Source organism: Mus pahari, chromosome 14 (assembly GCF_900095145.1).
Source record: "Mus pahari chromosome 14, PAHARI_EIJ_v1.1, whole genome shotgun sequence".
NCBI lineage: Eukaryota > Metazoa > Chordata > Mammalia > Rodentia > Muridae > Mus > Mus pahari.
Genome location: NC_034603.1, coordinates 76766731 through 76788815, shown reverse-complemented (window position 1 = coordinate 76788815; position 22085 = coordinate 76766731). Strand labels below are relative to the sequence as shown.

The following is a 22085-nucleotide window of genomic DNA, read 5'->3' as shown; positions in this document are numbered from 1 at the left end:
ACAGAGAGACATCCCACTGCAGGCTGCAAGCGTGCCCAACCTTCATTTACAAGGAATTTAGAATAGATGACTTGACTGGCTCTCAATGGCAACTGTCTAAATTGCTATAGTGACAGGAATAAAAACTACCTTCGTTCCATTCATAATTTAAAGGCTGAGGAGGCAGGGGAGGAAATAGGTTCTTAAGATCATCTGCTGTGGCTTTTGTGTGTCAAGGGAACAGGGTTGGGAGATACTAACCACAGAGATGACTTAGCTAAAGAGACTGACAGTTTGGTTCGGCCTCCACATCACCTTCTCTTAAATGGGAAGATGACGGAGTCTTTCCTAAGAACGCTGTTACGTCAAACTACCCGGATAAATGATACACAGACCTCCTGTCCACTACAGGCAAAACGTGGGTAAAGGTGGTGACTTGTGGTTCACTGTTCGTCCCTTGCCCCATTCATTAATTCACCGTTTAGTTCTGTTTGTTTGTTTGTTTGTTTGTTGTTTCCAAATAAGATTCCTGGAGACAAGTCCAGTCCTGGGCGAACCTCCTTTTTCCACATTCCCACTGTGAGCATATATGTGCATGCACAATCACAAGGTATGCTGGGACAGCTCAGTGCCTCCTGGACCTCACATGGTTCACCATCATCAGCACCCTGGATGACGGCTGTCCCCTGGAAGGCCCCCCCCCACATGTTCCTCTGCCCTCCCTGCTAACATTTTGAGCCATTCCCAGTATTCTAGAATACTCTATTCATAAGCTGATCTCGAAGTACCCTTTCCCTCCTTGGTCTGGCTAAGACTCGCCTTTAAGGTCTCAACATTGGGGGCCTATGACAATTCATCTTGACTGTCACCTTAGCAGGATTGAGTGTCACCATGGGAACGGAAGCCTTAGCTTGCCTGCGAGGGATGTTTTTTAAAATTAGGTTAGCCGATGGTGGGAAGAGCCATCTTCAAGTGTGGGCGGCGCCATCCCATAGGCTGGGGTTCCGGGCTGAGCAAGCGCACTCTTCTCTCTGCTTCCTGGCTGTGGCCGGCAGCCTCAGACTCCCTGACACAGTGGACTATGCCCTCCAACTGTGAGCCAAGGTAAACTCATCTTCGCATTCGCTTTGTTAGGTGTTTCATCATCTAACCAGAAAGGAGCGGTAACAGATTTCTGCCTCCCTCGTTCTTTTTCCCAAAGCTCCTCTGTCCTCCTAGAGCCCCAGTGTCCCTCTAAGGTTACCAAGCAGAAGGCAAGAAGCCCAGCACAGGTCCTTCCTCCTTTCTCTGGGGGACCAACACGGAAGGCTGTGCTAGCTTTAAGCTGCCAAGTCTGCTACATCCGGCTCATCCTGACATTCACCCCAGCAAGGGGGATGGGCAGCGGTTTCTGTTCCGGGTACACACCAACCCCCCGCCATTTCAAAAGGTTTTTCTTATCTTTATTGGCCATTAGAAATCTGTCTCTCTAAGGTGAGAACTGGTCTCCTCACTCTTAGAGGTTTATTGTGGAGTGACTGCACTCCTAAGTCTTAAAGAGCAACCCATCATGACAATTGAATGGGCCTCTTTGATCTCGTGCTTGGTTAAGCAGGCTGACACCAAGGCCCCGTTGGTTAATATTTCAGTTCCTTTTTCCTCTTTTTTTCCATCAGAGATTCATTACCATCTAGGTCACCGTGTCTCTCCATGCCCCCATCTATTAAACAGAGCCAAGAGGAAAAAAGTTTGCACACGACGGTCTTTCTTGTTATCTTCCTCTTGTCCGGGCTGACGTGTGCTCATGACATGACTTTTATGTCCGACTGACCTATTTACTCAAGAGCAAAGACGGAAAGCTGCCTGTCCCACAACACTGCGAGCTCATAGGGAGACAGAATAGGAGCTCCCGGAGCAAACGTCTTAAAGTCGATGGCGAAGGTCAGAGGAAAATGAGGATTTCTCCCAGTGAGGGTCCTCCCATCCCTACATTTGTGTCAGCCTATGGAGGGGTTGCACGGTTGGGGGTGGGAAGTGTTCTCTTCCTACCAGACAGCAAGAGTTCAGCCCGGCTGCCATGTTCCCTTAAGGATGGCAGGAGAGGGGGAGGAAGGAGAGAGGGGGGAGGAGGGAGGGGGAGAAAAGGAGGCAGGAGAGGGGCAAGGGAGGGAGATTGCTGCATTGACAGGAAATGTGGTCAACTCTGAGAACAGAAATTAAGCCAGGTTTTTGGCTGAATTGACAGCTCAATTCATTACTCACTGAGTGTTTCCCTTTTGAGAAACACTTCTCAAGTCCCTGAGAGCCTCTGACCTTTGAGTAGTGACTATTGATCTTTGATGCCTGGTTAAGCTACCGCCCAAAACCACTTGCTGGCAGTGCCATTGACTTGACCCAGAACTAAACTGGGGGAGGCAAGAGAGACGCAGGAAGGAAGAGCAAGGTGAAAAGTGAGCGCGCTGCTAATCAATGCGCTTGAGTAAGCATGGGCACAACAGGTTTTCAGCTTCATCAGAGTCAGCCTGGCAAGCTGGAAGGGCGATGTGTGGGCTGGGCTGGCTATGAGCACCTCTCTCAGTCACGGCCATTCTCTTTCTCTCCCATAAGACACCTGTGGGTGGGCTGTGGCAATGGCCCAGTCAGTGAAATGTGAGCCTTGCAAGCCAGAGGATCTGAGGTCAGTCTTCAGCACCTGCATTTAAAAGGAAAATTTCAGGTGTGAAGGTGACGACCTAGAGGAAGCGAGCGGTTCCCTGGTCAGCGAGGGAAGCCTATTTGGTGAGTTCCAAACCAGCGAAAGACTTAATCTCAAAACAAACAAACAAACAAACAAACAACAACAACAAAAACCAGTGCCAGTCAGAGGGCTTGGGAAGTGCTTGCTGATAAACCTGTGAGTTTAATCCCAGCAACCGTAGGGTAGACGGAGAGAACCAACTCCTTACAAGTTGTCTTCTGACCTCCATTCACGTGCTTGCTTTACTACAGTGGATCTCAACCTTCCTAATGCTTTGACCCTTTAATACAGTCCCCCACTTTGCGGTGACCCCCAACCATAAGACTATTTCGTTGTTACTTCATAACTGTAATTTTGCCGCTATTACGAATCGAAATGTAAATAGAGGACATGTGAAATACAGATTATGTGGCCCCTGCAGGGGTTGAGATTCACAGGTTGAGAACCCCTGCCTTAGTGTAAGCGCCTGCCTCATGTATTTTTTTAAAAAATCAAGAAATAGGGGCTAGAGAGATGGCTCAGCAGTTAAGAGCACTGACTGCTCTTCCAGAGGTCCTGAGTTCAATTCCCAGCAACCATATGGTGGCTCACAACCATCTGTAATGGGATCTGATGCCCTCTTCTGGTGTGTCTGAAGACAATGACAATATACTCACATATATTAAATAAATAAATATGTTTTAAAAATCAAGAAATAAAAGAATTTAAAAGGTAGACAACATTTAAGGAATTAGCCCCGTAGCCAGAGTCAGCCGTAGCTTAGTTGGGAGCCTGCCTTTCACGTAGTCAGCACACAGAATGGAAAGCCACTGACCTCATGGCGGAGCACCATCCACAGGACCATCGTCACAGACTCAAGATGAGCAGAATAAAGGAGTCCCCACCCGACTGGGCTTGCCCAGAGTAGGGCATCAGTGGAGCATCTTGGAAAAGAGGTGACTGGGCCTCCCCACTCTCAGCTTAAATAATGATCCAGATGTCACTTGGAGAACCCACTGGAATACTCAAGTAGAAGCTCTCAAAAATTTAGAAGCCAGGTATGTGGGGAGATCTTTCTGGAGAAACTGTCTCCCCAGGGGGTGGGAATTCAACATATAAAACTCAAGATGGACGGCAAGCATGGTGTTGCATGTCTTTAATCTCAGTACTTGGGAGGTTGAGGCAGACAATAGTCCGTGAGTTCAAGGCCAGCCTGGACTACAGAACACGTTCCAGGACAGCCAGGTATATTACACAGAGAAATCCTGTCTCGAAACAAACAAACAGTAACAAAAAGATGAAATTTTAAGAACTATTGCAGCCAGCTCCCACACACCCTATTGTTTTTTAGATAAGATGGCTCTAAGCTTGCAGTCTTCCTGACCCAGCTTCCAGCAAGCGGAGAGCACAGATGAGCCCCATGATACCTGGCTCTAAGGCCCATCTATTGATGAGCGAATATTAATTGCTCGTTACACAGGAAGCCTTGTGCTTGCACCAGGAGTAAGAAGACAAGTTACTTTTTTCTCTGAAGCCCAGAGCTAGGAAGGGTGTGTGTGTGTGTGTGTGTGTGTGTGTGTGTGTGTGTGTGTGTGTGTGGATGTGTGTGTGTTTCTGTTGCTGATGCAACAAATTGCAACTGCGTGGCTTGAAGCAGCAGTGCAGGAGGCCAGAGATTTTAGCTGAAGGTCTCGGCAGGGTTGGTTTCTTCTGGAAGCTGAGGGAGAATCTATTCTCTCTGTCACTCTCCAAACTTCCTGTGGCTGAGAGCAGTCCTCCTGGATACATATATCCCTCAGATCTCTTTCTCTGTCCTTGTATTTACTGCTTCCGTAGCCTCCTTTTTTTTCATTTTTCAATAACTGTAACACTTATTCTGGATAGACATGAATTTGGGAAAGGGGTAGGGGTACTGCCATTTAACACAACCCATGTGGTCAGCTATGGAAAGACTGACTCAACATGTAAAGATTCAAGGGCAGAGCACACCTGACACACCGGGAACCGAGACTTAAGTGGCGAGCAGCAACTCAGAACAGAAAGTGGACAGTGAGCACAGGAAGTGCCCACTGCACAGGTCGGTAAGGAGAGGCTCAACTGGGCAGGCGAAGCTGAAGCCAACTGCAGGACGGGGCGGCAGAGAAGAACATTCTGTGTTTTATGGGGGTTGGGTTTTTAGTGCCTTTGAGTGATTGGAAGCAGAATAATCCAGAAAGCTCACCTTGGCTGGGATAAGATGGCTGGAGAAAGTAAAATCGAATGCAAGGGTCTTTATCTCAAGGGCGAAAGCTCCAAGTTCTGGAATATATGAGGCAGAAACCCTGTGGGGATGTTCTCCAAGCTGTCCCTGGCAGCTAGCATGAGCCATTCCCACTGAGCCAAATGCAGGTGTTTTATAAAACAGACGGGAGCCATGCTGGCCAGCCATGCCCCTGTATCCAACAGGACCAACACTGACCAAAAGAAGGTTTGGGGGACTCAAAGGCATCTGCAAGCTCTTGTTCTCCATCTAAGTGAGGAAAGGAGCTGGGATTTAATGAGACTTTGCAATGGCTGCCCTATAAGCACTACACCTGTCAGAACACACTCGCTCTCTTTTGTCGTCTCTTAAGACATACATGCCTTAAATGTTAGTTCCATCTGTTCACAGATAAACATGTGTGCTCAGTGGCTCTCAGTTAGCTCCTCATAGGCCACCTACACCCTTGAGCATCCTTCCCCTCTGGACTCCACAAACACCCCCAGTGTGAGCACATGTGTAACTTGACTGCCTTCTTTCCTCTTAGCCTGTCTCCCCTTTTGGAAAGTGAGTAACTTGGGGGCAGGGAATTTCATCTTGTCCACCTCTAAATTCTCAGCACCTAACCTACATATATCGTACCAAGTGAATGGCTGGACAGGTACGTGGGCGGATATATGGATTGGTGGATGGACAGATGACAAATGGATGATAGGTAAATGGATGGATGGATTCGTGGACAGATGATTGATTGGAGGATGACAGATGATAGGAAAGTAAGTATATACATGGATAGATATTTGTGTGATACTATACTGGCTTCAAATACAATAAATCAATAAAGTAATGAAAGCGACATAGACTCACCAATTGCTTATTAAAGTGCTTTATCAGGGCTGGAGAGATGGCTCATTAGATAAGCATGCTTGTTGACTTAAAGGAGACCTGGGTTCGATTCCCAGTGCCCACATGTTGGCTTATAACCATCTGCGATCCCGGTCCCTTGGGGTCCAACAGACATGCATGCACATGATGCACATACATGTACACAGGCAAAACACACTTACAAAGTAAAACAAACAAATCTTAAAAAAAAAAAAAAAAAAAAAAAAAAAAGTTCTTACACTGCCTGCACCCCCAACAAAAACTGCAATGACCAAAGCCTTTGCTTGGCATTCTCAGGACTCACCTTATTCCTTCAGAAGCCATCTTGTCAAGATTGGTGGTGTCCTTTGTCTCTGCCCAGTTTGCTCCCAGGTCACCCCATCCCATGTCATCAGCCAAAATGATCACGATGTTTGGCTGGGGGGCTCTTGTTTTCTCACTGATAGAGAAATCCATGAGAGGGTAGAAAAATCCAGAAAAGGCCATGCCAACCAACAAAACCTTTAGAAAGAGCCAGCCCATTGTAAGACACGAAGACTCCTGTTGTTTTGGTAAAATGATAACGGAGCACCACTGTGAATCTCTGGAATTCCAGAGTCTTCTCTTTGTCCACTTTCAGTGCAGGAAGTCGCCAAGGAGTCCAGTTGTCAAGAATGCACTGGAGTTAGTAATGGCTACAGGGATGGTAGGGGCTACAGAAACAAGGTCCCCATGTGGAATCCTAATCCAAGAGAGTCAGGAATGTGTCAGCCCTAAGTTGGGTTGGTCCCCTCAAGATGACTTCTCATCACAGCTTAATAAGATGACTGGCTGGGTACAGCATTCAGACATCAATGTCAATAACCACTCTTGGCCACTTAACAAAGACGTGGCCCTTTGCACCCAGGAGCTGAGGCCACAAAGCAAGCCTTGCATCTGCTTAGGACTTCATCTGGTGACTGCGGGATACATTCTCACATCTGCAGAACACCTGGATGTTCTAGAAGCCACAGTCAGCCCCCAGATGAGTTTCTGAGTTCCAGATGGTGGAGGTTTCTGTAAGGTTTCCTGGAGGAACAAACTCTGTCAAGAAACCAGAGTTGGCACAGCCAGGTCTGTGGTGTTTTACTCGGTAGCTTGGGAAAATAATCACTTTTCCACGCCAACAGATGTTTTCCTTCTTCTTCGGGTGTTCAACTGGCTCCTCGGTTTCTTCCCCCTGGAAAACAGGGATGACAATAATATTTGCAATGGACCTATAGTAACAGGGTTGGCAGTAACATTAGAGATGACTCCTTTGCAATTCACACACGCTACAAATGAGGATAACTGAGCCCCAGTATCCTGGGCCAGCTAGGTTCCAGTCTGCTAACTCCTCCCGGAGTGCCTCCCCCACCCCTACCACCACAAATAGTCAAACTCATTGAGAATTTTAACAGGAAGGTTTGTTGTTTGTTTGTTTGTTTAAAAAAGTCCCATGGTCAAGGCACAATTGCTTGGAATGGCCTTGTTATGACCTAAATGTTTCTGTAAGAAATTCTTGGCATGAGTTAATCCAGAAAGCTGAGGACATAACTCTGCCCATACAGTGCTTGCCTAGCTTATACAAAGTCCTAGGTTCGATCCCCCAACATCTCATAAACCAGGTGTGGTTAGCGTACCAGCACTTGTGATGCAGAAACAGGATCAGAAGTGTAAAGTATCCCCAACTACTACGAGACCAGCCTGGGACACATAAGATGTGATCTCAAAGCAAACAAACAGCTTCCCCCAGAGAAATTAATTTGGGTAAAAAAGAGACTTGATAAAACAAAGTTTATAATAGATCTACGTGGAGGACGTAAGCCATCTCTGTAGAATGCTTTCTGTCTTTCTGTGCATTTGTAATTTTCATAAGTAAACACTGCCCCCAAAGTCCCCAAAGAATAAATAGAAACATGTCTCTGTACATTCTAATCATGACATTTTTCGTAAGAAAATCTAGGGTTGGAAGGTGTAGCCCCTTGGGATTTAGCATGCACAAGATAGACAAGGCATTGCTGTCAAACACCATTTAGCCAACGATGCTCACACCTGGGTGTGCATATGAATTAGCAAACCGGAGCTGGGGATACAGCTCCGTGTGTAGAGTGCTTGCTTAGCAGGCACACTCCCAAAGCCCTGGGTTCAGTCCTCAGCATTCCATAAACTGTGCATGGTCATCCAGGACCCCAGCACTCTGCAGGCAGGAGAGGGGCAGAAAGATCTGAAGTTCAAGGTCACCCTCTACTACATAGCCAGTTGAAGACCAACCAGAGACCTACTCTCAAAAAAACAAAAACAAAAACAAAAAAACAAAGCAAGCAGCAAATTCAGTGAGAGGGCTGGGACCATTTTTTGTTCCTTGGACTGATTTTTCAAGACAGGATCTCATGTGGCCCAAACTCAGTATACAGCACAGGACGACCTTGAAATCCTGATCCTCCTCCTCCTCCTCCTCCTCCTCCTCCTCCTTCTCCTCCTCCCTCTGCTTCTCTCGATCTGGGTTTGCAGGTGTGAGGGCTCACACCTGGCTTTGAGATATGAACTTGAGCAAGCTCCCAGGTGAGAACTACACCCTTTGTCCTTGGTTCACTCTTGGAATGGTCAGATGTTGGGGGGGGGGGGGATAAAAATATCACTCCAGGTCTAGAAGAAAAAGGAAACTGCGTGGCCTAACTGGAGATGACTCAGTTCCGGTGGACAAAGCTGAAAGCCAAGTGTGTCACACTAAGTTCTGAGACATGAGGTTAGATGTCCAGCTGGAGGTGGCAAATAGAGCTGAGAATACAGTCAAGTCACTCCTTGTTTACTTAAGGGCTCTAAACCTGCAAGGTGACACAGTGTTGAAATTCTAGAGCAAATAACAGCCTTCCACCCACGGAAGATAATCAAAGAAACAATCGGCATTGTATAAAATTGCTTGAGGCTGGAGCTCTTTCACATGGCTATTTCATTTTTAATTTTTTTTTTCAAATTATGTCTCTTTGGGGACCAGACATAGGGGTGTGTTTCTTTGAATCCAGGCACCTGGGAGGCAGATGCAGGTGGATCTCTAATGACTTTGGGGCCAGGCTGGTCTCAAGCAAATTCCAGGCCAGCCAGGACTACAAAGTGAGGCACACACACACACCCATCTCAAAAAGAAAAAATAATTAGTTACATGCTTCTGCGCCTATGTTCGTTCACACAAACCGTGGCGCTCACACGTGGAGGCCAGAGGACAACTTGCAAGAGACAGGTCTCTCCTTCCATCCAGTAGGTCCCAGGGATCAAACTCAGTCTGTTAGGCTTGGTGGCAAGCTCCTTTATCCACTGAGCCAACCCCCAGAGTCAGACATTATGACCAGCTAACCCCACTGTTAGCTTCAGCGGATGGGAGTTCTAGAAGATCTCAGTAAAAAGCAAACGAATGGACAGAGACACCCCCATTCCAAATAAACAGAAGTCCCATCTGGAGGCCCACAAGCCAACTGTTTGGAAATGCAAACCCTTCCACTTCCCAAAAAGACGTACTTCACACTTGATTATTCAAGTGGTATTCAGTGATCTTGAGATCCCAAAGACGTCTCCCTTTCTGGAAGACTCTTGCATAAGGAGGGTGCTCAATAACTACTTGTTCACCTGTTGGTTAATTCCCAGCCTCCTTCCCCTGGCTTTTACCCAGGAGCAACAGCCACGGGAGACGTTTCTTCGTAAAGCTGTTTGGCTTAGGGCATTAGTATGGCCTCATTTCTGGTCAATAATCCATCTCCGGATGACCTGACCTTACAAGAATTCCAGGGGGTGAGGGGGCGGGAATTCATTTAAGAAGGAAGCTAAAATTAAAGTGGAAATCAAACTAGATTTGCTTTCTTTCGGAGTTCCATGGCAAGGCAATCTTTTGAGGATTTTCAAAAGGAGGCGTCACACCGAACTTTGAATCTTCATAGAACAGAAATGGGGTCACTTAGCCAGCTGACTGCTACAGAATTCTTCACATCCATACCTCCGAGGCGACATTTCAGCCCTTTCTGCTCATTTGCTTACTTTCTTTAACCAAAGGGAAGAGATAAACCAGTCAGACAAAGGATGGACTTGAACCACAGGCTTCAGTGAAGATTCATAGTGAAATTCTACACGTCTTTGTCCTAAAGAAAATGGCCCCCACATACTGCCCTGGGACGTGACCTGATGTCACTTTCCCAACTCAAGTTTTTATGAATGAATCTCTTTCAGGAAGGAGGGGCTAGAGAGACTGTCAATGTGACTGAGATAGCTCTGTTGGTAAAGTACTTGCTATGAACGTGTGAGGACAAGAAAAAGAACAAAAAGAAAACGAAAACAAAAAAAAAAAGAAAGTGTGAGGATGCCGGGCGTGGTGGCCCACGCCTTTAATCCCAGCACTCGGGAGGCAGAGGCAGGTGGATTTCTGAGTTCGAGGCCAGCCTGGTCTACAAAGTGAGTTCCAGGACAGCCANTCGAGGCCAGCCTGGTCTACAAAGTGAGTTCCAGGACAGCCAGGGCTATACAGAGAAACCCTGTCTCGAAAAAAAAAAAAAAAAAAAAAAAAAAGTGTGAGAACATGAGTTCAAATCCAGAACCCACAAAAAGACCCGTGTGGTACTTAGGGCTGCTCCTCCCAGTACACAGATCCCTGAGGCTTCTGGCCAGCCAAGCTAACCAAATTATCAAGCTCCAGGCTGATGAAAGACCTTGTCTCATAAAACAATGTGGGAAGTGTCCTGAGGAAAGACATCTGAGGTTAACCTCTGGTCTTGGCACACATGTGAAGTCACAGAGACAGACAGATGTCACATAAATGTGCACATGGGAAAGGGAAAGAGGGCAGGCACAGGCAAGGAGCACTCCTCCTGACAATCTCAGCAAAGGAGGAGTCTTTGACAAACTAAGCATTCACTCTTCTTTCCACTTCAGTGGAAGGTACTGGGCTATTTATCTCTACAGCCACAAAATGGAGGCCACCTGCTGCAGCTAACTATGATAGAGATCCCTGCTGAGCAGGCACCATCAACACAGGCAGTAAAGCTAACCTCAGCTGCCAATCAACTTCCCCAACAACTCATGTTCTCTCTACCCACGCCTAGGCTGGTTGGTTGGTTGGTGGGTTGGTTGGGATTCTAGAGGTTGAATAGAGGTTCCTCACGCATGCTAAGCAGGTGCTATTCCATCACCTACCCTTCCTCCCAACCCAGCCCCTGAGCCAGGTTATAAGGCAAGGCTGCAAGGTGTGTGTTAAAGGTCAGCTTCCCTTTAGTTTCCAGGCTTGCTTATGGGTTGGCGATAGACAAAGGACCCACAAGCAGGCTGTCCCGAGAGGCGTGCGTGCTCTAAGGCAATCTGCAGATGTGCTGAACGGTTGTCTGAGTAACCTCGGCCTGGATAGCCACTCCATCACCTGACCCTGGCTTCCCACAGCCCTCTCTGTGGCCAAGCATCCTCCGAGAAAACCTTGAAAACAGCTGAAACAACAAGGAGGTTGGACAGACCTTTCTGGCTCGGGGCTCTGTGGGTTTTCCAGAAACGAAGCCTTCAGATGAACTGAGGCCAACCAAGACAAAGGAGAAAGGAGAAGTCAGTGTCTGATTGCAGAGTCCTGTTGTTTGTCTCGCCGGCCAACTCAGGGCATGGCCTATTCGCTGGCAAGGGGCCAGGAGTCACATGGGGACTTACCAGGAGGGGCCTTGGGCACCAGCTGTCCACATGAGGTCAAAGGTGGTTCTCCCAGGCACTGGATGGTTGGCGCACCACATGTGTGCTAGCGCTTTAACCTAGGTAGTTAGTGTGCACACAGCCATGAATGAAACACACAAAAATCCCCACCCGTGCACCACGATGGTTTGTTCTCAGGGAATGGAACATGGAGAAAGTAAAACAGAAGAGCTACGGAAACCAAAGCACAAAGGTGTCGGATCCGTGGGGTAGGCAAGTGCAAGTCAAAAAGGGGTTCAGGGTACCCCCACCCAAAAGGCTATCGAAGAGTCTTGGGAGACAAGGGTATATAATAAGCCAATGGTGCCACGGGCAGAGAGCAACCAGGGAAGGCTGGGATCTAGAGCAAGTGGCAAGCCACAAAGAGGTGATTGTGAAGACAAGCTTGCTCCCTAGTCCTGGGATAAAGGCCATGACCAAAAGTAACGCAGGGAAGAAAGGGTTCTTCTTATATATAAGGGTTCTTATTTCATCTTATAGCTTAGTCCGCTTCCAGGGGAAGTGAAGGCAGGCAGGCACCTAGAGGAAGGAACTGAAGCGGAGGTCATGGAGGGAGAAGGCTCGCAGGCTTGCTCTCCATGGTTTGCTCGGTGTTGCTAGGGACAGCATTGTCCGCTGGTCGGGCCCTGTCCCCTAGCTGGGCCCTCACGTATCAATCATTAAGCAAGAAAAGGCCCTCATGGACCTGCCTACAGGCCAATCTGATGGAGGCATTTTCTCAGCTGAGGCTCCCTCTTCTGAGATGACCCTAGTGTATGTCAAGTCGTAAAAACCAACCAACCAACCAACCAACTAACTAACCTAACCTGCCAAGCAAGGAGAGTGAGCAAGGGAATAGTGAAGTCAGAGCAACACAGACGGGAAGGCAGAGGAGGGCTGGTGAGAGGGTGAGATGGAGAGGTGAGACAGTAACAGAATCCTCAGGGCTGCTATTTTGAGAATATAAAAGCGTATCGATCTGGGAGATGTCAGAAAGGGAGGAAGCTGAAACATTCCGAATGTGTGAGTGAGGAGAGTAAGGGCTGAGGGAAACAGAGGTACCTAGGGTGTTGAAGACAGAGGCAGTCCACCATCAGGGAAAACCTCACACTCACAGAGCCTAAGTGTGCTGACTCCTTAAATTTTGCTTCACCCTTTGGTGGGGGTGGGGGTTTCTAAATCAGTTTTGTGGTTCTCCAGCTTGAACTTCATAGACAACATTGTCCTGTCACTCTCAAAAGATTGACTGTGCCTTCTAGCAGGCCCAACAAACCCTTCCGCCTTTCCTTCGGTTCCTTTCGCCCGGTATTTTGTCACAGCAAGGGAGAGAAGCAAATGATACATCTTTGAGAAAATGCCTTCAGTGAAGCCTGGCTGTGGTGGCGCACGCTTTTGATCCCAGCACTCGGGAGACAGAGGCAGGCGGATCTCTGAGTTCGAGGCCAGCCTGGTCTACAGAGTGAGTTACAGGACAGCCGGGACTACCCAAAGAGACACTGTCTTGAAAAACCAAAAAAGAATATCTTCACTGAGGTCGGGGGGGGGGGGGAAAGCAGCCCCACTTAATTCACTAAGACCTTTATTTACATATTTATTTATGCATTATGCAGCTCAACCCAGATCCTGTTTTTCCCTTCTGGAACCATTGTTGCCAGGAAAGCATCACCAGGAGGGAAAGCACATCCTGTCCAGGTTGAGGCTAAGACCACCTGTGGTGATTGTCACAGCACCATTTGGCAGAAGCCAGCCTGGGAGCGCCAAAGTGGCTTCATGCCATGCATCTAAAAGCCCAGGAGCCCTTCAGACATTATACCTGATTCTTGAAGCACAAAAGACCCGAGGGAGCGACCCTTTCTTCTGCATCCTGTCTTGTCTTTAAACTTCTCTCCCGCACTGGAGAAAACAAACCACCCAGGGGACTGGGCGTGGGGTCACATACCTGAACCCCACCTCCAGAACAGTGAGGTTAATTCTAAAGATGTTGTTGTTGTTGTTTTGGGGTTTTTTGGGGTTTTGTTTTTGTTTTTGTTTTTTTGTTTTTTTGGGTTTTTTTTTTGGTTTTTCGAGACGGGGTTTCTCTGTATAGCCCTGGCTGTCCTGGAACTCACTTTGTAGACCAGGCTGGCCTCGAACTCAGAAATCCGCCTGCCTCTGCCTCCCGAGTGCTGGGACTAAAGGCGTGCGCCACCGTGCCCGGCTAAAGATGTTTTTATAAGCCATATTTGCGTATTATTTGCTAAATATTTCATTGTGGCTGTAGCAAAACATACAACCTTGAGAAACTCACACCTACTTATCCAGGATGTAAACCCAACAGGTACCAACTAGTCATAGCCAGTCTGATCAAGATGTCTCCCCCTCTACTTCCCTCTGCCCTGCCCCTCTCGAAACACGCAGGATTGTTTGTTTCTATTTGTTTGTTTGTTTGTTTTTAGTTGTGTGTGTGCATTTCTGTATGTGTGTATGGCTTGTAGATGTGAGTGTTCTCAAGATGCTGGAAGAGGGTATTGAATCCTTTAGAGCTGGAGTTACAGGAAGCTCTGAGTCTCTGAACTTGGTGATGGGAACCAAACTCAGGTCCTCTGGAAGAGCAGCAAGCAGCACTGTTATCCACTAGCCATCTCTCCAGACCCATTCTAGAGTACTTCTTAAGTGAATCCCAGACACTACGTGTCATGGTTTGGAATGAGAACTATACCCACTCAAAGGCTCCTATGGTAGAGGCTTAACTGCAGCTGCTCTTTTCCTCTATTAAATCTTCTATCTTTTTATTGTATGACTGTTTTGTCCACATGAATGTCTGTTTGCCACATGTGTACCTGGTCTCTGTGGAGATCAAAACTGGACATCAGATCCCCTGGAACACGAGTTATAGGCAGCTGTGAGCCACTGTATAAGAGTTGGAAATTGGGGCTGGAGAGACGGCTCAGTGGTTAAGAGCACTGACTGCTCTTCCAGAGGTCCTGAGTTCAATTCCCAGCAACCACATGGTGGCTCACAACCATCTGTAATGGGATCCAATGCCCTCTTCTGGTGTGTCTGAAGATACCTACAATATACTCATATAAAATAAAATAAAAATAAATAAATAAATAAATACAATATTTTAAGAAAAAGAGCTGGGAATTGAGCAGCTGGTGCTCTTAGCCACTGAGCCATCTTTCCAGCCTCTGCTTTCAGATCTATTTATTTATTTTATGTATGTGTGTGCATGTGCCTGGGTGTATGTATATAGATCATGTGAGTGCAGGAGCCTGCAGAGGTCAAAGGAGGGCATCAGGTTCCATGGAACTGAAGTTACATGGTGTGGGGACCAGAAACCAAACTCAGGTCTTATGACAAAATAATTAGTGATCTTAACTGTTGAGCCATGGTGGGCGTTCGTTAGTGACTGGTTTATGGGGATACCAACATCATCAATGGCTTAACCCGCCAATGACTTCAGAACTGAATGGGCCATTAGGAAATGAGACAAGGCAGGTCAACGTACATCTCATCCCCAGATGCTTCCTGTCACTCTGATGCCTGGTTGCGCTCTATAGCCTGATGCTCTGCCACTCCACACACCCAGGGCCGTGGAGCCAGCCACCCATTGCCAAAGCCTCTGAAACGTGAGCCAAAACGCAGCTCCCTCACACTGTTTTCTGCAAGCGTTTTGTCACAGCAACAAATAGCATGTACAGGACTCAACCTTGAGTATTATTCCTTCAGAGTTGTCCATCTTTCAGACTAGGCTGGGTGGACAGCAAGCTCAACCCCCACAGCTTGTGTTCTTTTGGGGGGCGGTGCTAGGCAATGGGCTCACATCCTCACACTCAAGCACCTCACCCACAGAGCTATCTCCCAGACCCCTGGTTTCGTTTTGTTTTCTGTTTTGAGATAGGCTGGCCTGGAGTCATTGGCGGGTTAAGCCATTGATGGAAGTTGGTATCCCCCTGAACCAGTCACTGAAAGCCCATCCCAGTGCTGGGATGACAGGTTTGTACTGCCACACACAGATTTCATAAGCATGACTCGGCTCTTTATTCCAAGCCAGATCTAGACAAGGTCTCCCTGAGGCACAACCAACGCAGTCTGTTCCTGTTTTGTTCCCCTCTCCTTTTGCCTGTAATATACATAAAAACCAAATGGACTTGTTTGCTCCATACATTTTAGCTAACTTGTATCCCCTATGGTATCATTACATAAAATGTTTCTTCAGCTCTCTCCTCCTCTGCAGACCGATAGAGGGTGTAGGAGTGAAATCAGATTCAAGTTTGTTCTCATCAGAATCCTGAACCTGGGATGACAAGGCTATAACTCCCCATGAGATGGTGGAACCAAGAGAAGGTAATGAGGGTGGATGATGTCACGAGGATGGAGGCAGCCTGGCAGGATTAGTGGGGAAAGCCAATGTAGCTACAAGGTAGCCAGCCACATACAAGCCAGGGAGGGGCTTTCAGGAGCTTGGCTCCTGAGGGTTGCTAGGAATCTGAACCCCATCCTCAAGCTTGAATGGTAAGGCCTTTAACCACTGAGCCATCTCACAGCTACCTTCTCTGTGTCTGGGGTGCTGGAGATCAAACTCTGGACCTTTTGCATGCTAGGTAAGGTGCTTACCGCTAAGTTATATCCTACGACCCATGTAGGGTGTTTCTAGATTATGTGTTCAGCATAGTCACCTGCTAGCTGGGTGACATTGGCTATGTCACAGAATCTCTGTGTCCTCTGGTTCCTTACTTAGCTGGAAACGAAGCCATAGATAATGTCCTTCACTTCTAACAGCGAAGGAGAGCGAAACAACCCAAGCTGTACTCGGAAAGGCCGGCTCCTGTTCGTCCGTCTCTCCATTGCTTTAAGCACTAAAAAGATATCAGGAAAGAGGGTGACGAAAGCTCACTGCCTTACTGAAATTGCTATTGAAGAAAACCACTCACAGCTCAGGTGGTGAAATCCAGACTTCCTGCAGCTATTGGCTGGTGTGTCTTTCCTGGAGCCGCCATGCTACGCATCAGCGAGTTCCAGTGATGGCCTCCAAGCGAAGGGAGAAGTCACCAACACCTGGGGCCTGAGCGATGTGGAAAGGAGAGCAAAAGGTCACTCTGGTTCACACTTTCCAGCTCTCAAACTACCGGCTCCTTGTTACAGGATCCCATCACTGTGCCATCTCGGCTAACCTCGAGCTAGGTCCCTCTGCTGGACACAGCCTGTTGACAGCTGACATGGTTGGTAAAAGCTCTCCCAGCAAATCTGATTTGGGGCACTATAGCTATGATGTCTATATGACTGGAGGGTGGGGGATGGAAGGGGGATATCCCCATTGCTGATGCTAGCTGAACGTAGGAGCTATAGGATTCATCCGAGACACTTGCCTGAGCCGGCCAGCATCTCGGCAAATGGCAGGAACTTCAGTATGTTTCCTGCACTGCCTAATCCCAGTACCTTGCCCAGAGACTGTTCAATCAGTGTTTGCTGAATGAGGGCATTCAACGATGAACAATGAAGTCCCAGCCTGATTGGCCCTGCCCTGAAAACTCCAGCTTCATCACCTCACTTTCCCCTAACCTCAGATGACCTTTTCTAACTTCTCCTTCCAGAGAGTCACTTGTAAGATGTTACCCCATCGAAAAGCTGTCTTCGAGGGAGGAGGTGTGGTTTGATCGTTGAGTGCCTGCCTAACTCAGGTCGGGCCTTGGGTTCCAGCCCCCAGCTCCCAAAGAAAAAAAGAAAAAGAAAAAGAGAGGGACTCAAGAGATGGCGAACTCAGTAAGGTGATGGCTGCACAGGGAAGAGGGACCTGAGTTCAATTTATAAATATAAATTCAGCTTATATTTATAAAAATATAAATAAATAATTCAGAGAAGAGAGCACACCCCAGGCACAGTTTTTGTGGGAGACAATAGCATTCATCTCTCCCAAGCCCACCTAACACGGGAGCTCTCTGCTGAGTTTAGAGCCCCAGCAGAGACATAAAAGCTAGGCAAGGCAGTGTTGCGCTGGGGTGGGGGGTGGGGGTGGATGCTGGCAACTCAGCCTCCTGAGCTTCTGACTTAATGCACTTGTGTGTGTGTGTGTGTGTGTGTGTGCATATATGTGTGTGTGTGTGTGTATGTGTGTGTGTGGGGGGGGTAATCCCAGTGGGGGGGAAATGGAGACAAGAGGAATCCCTGGGGATGCTGGCAACTCAGCCTTACTGAAAAGATGAGCTTCTGGCTTAACAGGAGACCAAATCACTGGGGTTGGTGAGATGGCTCAGCTACGGGTAAGAGCACTGACTGCCCTTTCAAAGGTCAGGAGTTCAAATCTCAGCAACTACATGGTGGCTCACAATCACCGATAATGAGATCTGATGCCCTCTTCTAGTGCATCTGAAGACAGCTACAGTGTACTTATTTATAATAATAAGTAAATCTTTTAAAAAAAAATCCCAGATCTCAAAAAAGTAAGGTGGAGAGCAATCAAAGAATATGCCTGGCCTCTGATGTGTATGTACACACACAGAGACACAGATACACACACACACACACACACACACACACACACACCCCACTCACACTCTAAAGAAAAAGAGAAAAAGCCTACTTTCAGTAAGACATTATTTCCTATCATCTGAACTAGATAATAAATAATTCAGAGGGTCTGGAGAGATGGCTCAGTGGTTAAGAGCACTGGCTGTTCTTGCAGAGGACTGGGGTTCAATTCCCAGCACCCATATGGTAGCTCACAACTGTCCCTAGCACTAGTTCCAGGGGATCTGACACCCTCACACAGACACACATGCAGGTAAAATAGCAATACACGTAACATCAAAATAAATAAATTATTTTAAAAATATAAATAAATAATTCAGAGAAGAGAGCACACCCCAGGCATAGTTTTTGTGGGAGACAATAGCATTCATCTCTCCTAAGCCCACCTAACGCCGGAGCTCTCCACAGATCACAGCAGAGTTCTAACCACGCAGAGCCTCTCCTGGCCTCTCCTCCATAGGACGATCCTAGAATCATGGGGTAACTTCTTAGCCACCAGGAAGCAAGCAGCTGTCTTGCTCCTAGAGAGTTAAAGAAAAAGAAAAAACAAAAACAAAATAGGCTAAGACTGTTTTCCTGGGGACCCATGAGTGTCTGTTTAGACAAGACAGAGGAAGTCAAGGACTCACTTGAGGTACAAGACAGTAGAAGAGCAGGAGGAGCACAGGCAGGTTGAGTCACCTCAGCAACTGTGTGTGTGTGGGGGGGGGGGGGGGAGCTAAACTTCACTGGAGCAAAGGTCAGTGTTTCTAATACACAGCTTTCCGACATCTCAGATTAGTTTTCAGAGCCACATTATAAAGCTGCGTGCCACATGGATCCATTCCTAAATGCAACGTGATTAACACTTTGCTCTGACGATTCGGGTTTTGTTTTTTAGGACGTTTGCAACAGGCCCAAGGCTGTGTTCCCTTCCGTGTGGCTGGGTGTTTTGCTTTATTTTAAGCACCGAGGGTAGGACACACTACAGGAGCCATAAGCAAGGGAGACTGATGAGGCTGGGAGGAAAGAGCGGTGGTGTTGAAATCCAAGTTGCTCCAGAGTTAATGAGACACAGCCATGGGCACGTCATCAATAGGCCACTGGATGATAACCGGGTGTGAGGGAACGAACACCCCCACTGCTCTGAGTGACCTCACTGTCCCCAAATACAGCACGCTCTCACCCACTCCTGCCTTCCTGTCATTCCGTGCAGCCCTCCTTTGGCGTGCGCCACAGAGGGTGACACTTTCTGGAAGGAAGCTCCCTGGGAGACCAGCACAGCAGCAAGCCCTTATAAACGGTCACTCCTTGAGCCTGGGACACCTTGAGGAATACTGCCCCGTCCTTGTCCGCTACAACTAACCCAGCAGAAAAGAAGACACTCGGAAAAGACGCTTGTGTCTCTCCATCTGACTATCAGGGACTGTTGAAACAATGGGTACCCCTACCTCCACCCACCCACCCCTGCAAACTAGGAGATGCCTCTCCCCTGGAACCTTATGTTGGGTAAAGGAAAAGGCATCACCCAGAAGGGGGATCTTGTCTCCCAGATGTAACAACCTGTCAGGCCACCTTACAGTGTGGGGGTGAAGTTCAGACAATGCTGAGCCGTGGTGGGCAGGATCACACCTTAACAGGAGTTCCTTACATATCTCACATACCTTTATTCTTACTTCAGGACCCTGTGGATGGACCCAAGTCAGGATAGGGGCTCACTAGAACTCTTTATTGCAATGTCCAATGTGACTCTATTGAATTAATCACCCCATCTCCTGTTTCTATTTATTCGGCTGTTTTAATTGCCTTAAGGACAGGGGGCTGTTCTCGGCCTTTGGGGGGGGTACAGTCTGTGACCCCCAAGTTCTGTGACACCATCACTAGCTGTTCCTCTCCAAACACCTACAGTCCCTCAGAGCAGTTTCTCCTCTCTCCTTTCTACAGACCATCACGTGGGAGTCAAGACCACAAGAAAACCACGCAGCCCCTCTGCCTGGATACTTCCATTGTGAGCTTCTCTGTCAACTAGAGAAACGGACATCAGCGTTTTAAAAGCAAGAATGGACTATAATAGGATCTAAGCCACTCGAGCAGAACAGAAGCCCTTAGGAAGGTGTCTAGTAGGTGGAATGGAGACAGGAAAAGGGGAAGTGGAACCCTGAGGGGCTGAAACCTTCCCTAAGAGCCTCTCACATACTCTCCTCTTTCTGAGGCTATCCTGAAGACCCAGCGGCCCAAAGCAGGCTTGCAGGACCCTCCCTCTGAACCCCAGGAAGGACTCCTTTCAGTCTGCTTCCCAAGATGAAGTTCTCACAGGCTGGTAAAAGCCACGAGCTTATTTGCAAGCCAGGGTCATATCTGCCTAGCAACCCAACCCAAAGACTATAAGTGTGGACAGGGAACAGGCAGGCCAACTTTGCACAAAGGAATCTGTTCTCATGCAAATGACCCTAAGCCAGAGGACTAGAAAAAAAGAGAGAGAGAGCCTGGGGCAGCTCTGAAGAAGCGGGTTCCCCACACCCCCAAGAAGATGCTGGGGGACTCTCGCTGAAGAGGAAGAGCCAGAGGGGGCTCTGCCTGCGCCACAGACTCCCACTGACCCACTGAAGAGGACACCCGCACAGCCCAGCCCTTAGCTTCATTTCCTGATTTTTCTGGTCCCGTACTCCTGACTGCAAAGGTCTCTTTGTTCTTATTTAGGACTAAACAGAGTTAGTTCTGTTTGGGGGCTTTGATTCGCATGGTAATGCAGTACTGAAGAAGGGAGAAAAACAAGGGTTTTCATCTTTTACCCTGGATCACTAGGCTTCAAGGGAAAAAGGTGAGGCCCGTCTGACCGGGCGCTAGCAAAAGTCATCAGCCTGTGGCCAGCAAGGCTGGATTCCAGCCACCTCTCCTTATCCAAACACCAGCGGCCCAAGTCAGTTTTGGATCACTAGTTGCAAACCAGGCCTGGGGGTGGGGGTGGGGGCAGACTACCTCAATCTGCCTCATCTCTAAAATGGGAACCATGCCTCTCCTTCGCAGAGGGCTACCGGTAGGACCAAGCCACACCAGGACAAGCCAAACATGATGGAGCGGACCTATAATTCCAGCACTTAGGAGGTGAATTCAGAGGATCAGGAATTTAAGGTTCGTCCCCATCAGACTTTATCTCAAAACCCCAAATAAGTCGGGCATAGTGGTCCATGCCTTTGGCAGGTCTGAGTTTGAGGGCTGCCTGGTTTACAAACAGAGTTCCAGGATAGCCAAAGCTGTTACACAGAGAAACCCTGTCTGGAAAAACAAAGCAAAACCAACACATCAAATCACACGGGTGCCACTCAATTCAGTATCAGAACTAACACAAATATAAAACAATTAGCTATACTAAAATAGCAGTGATACATTAATAATAATCCTACCTGGTTGCTGTTACTGCCCCCAACAGCCTGGTTTTAACCGGTCAATCATTCATTGATGTCTAGGACTTCGGGCACTATCTAATTTTTAAACTCAAGAGGTTGAAAAACCTCAAGAGGTAGGCACCGCGGCACATGGCAGTATTTTCAGCACTTGGGAAGCACAGGCAGGAAGATTGCAAGCCCAAGATCAGCCTGAGTTCCATCTTTAAAACGTGTCTTTAAAATATGCCCTTTCCAGCTAGGCAGAGTGGATTGTGCCTGTAGTCACAGCTACTGTACAGGACGAGGCTGGAGGATGGGTTTGAGTCTTGGCGGCATAGACCAGTTACAGTCAGACCAAGGTTAAGAAAGAAAGCCTGCTATCCCATCAATCCTATCATCGCTTTGGAGGCCGAGACAGGAGGATCTTCAGTTTTAGGCTAGTCTTGGCTTGGCTAGTGAGATCATGTCTTTAAAAAACAAACAAACAAACCAGGATGGAGGGTTCAAATATAAGTTTGAAGCCAGCGTGGACTACACCTGTCTGGGATGGAGGAAAGGTTTAATTATTCCCACAAATTTGCCAGCTATTATTCGGTGGTAGCCTGGCTGGACTACAGTGACCTGAGTAACACTGCACCAGTACACCTGCCTTCCCACTTAGCCACACCAGAGCCTATTGATAGCACTGGATGACTGCATTCCTAGATCGTAGGGGAAATGAGAG

The 22085-nt window shown here is 47.8% G+C and overlaps 1 protein-coding gene across 5 annotated transcripts in view; it reads right to left on the bottom strand.

Moving 5' to 3' along the window:
- Positions 1-22085, bottom strand: part of Arsg (arylsulfatase G) — a 126758-nt gene that overhangs the window by 69685 nt on the left and 34988 nt on the right. For 2 of the 5 annotated variants that reach the window (XM_029546043.1, XM_029546045.1), the window contains one exon: positions 6103-6996. In XM_029546043.1, coding sequence (XP_029401903.1) covers positions 6103-6320 — 218 coding nt within the window. In that variant the 5' untranslated portion in view covers positions 6321-6996. Of the gene's footprint in view, positions 1-6102; positions 6997-16402; positions 16542-18382; positions 18518-18625; positions 18685-22085 lie in introns of those variants that run through there. The other 3 variants (XM_029546044.1, XM_029546042.1, XM_021213609.2) reach the window with 3 other exon arrangements.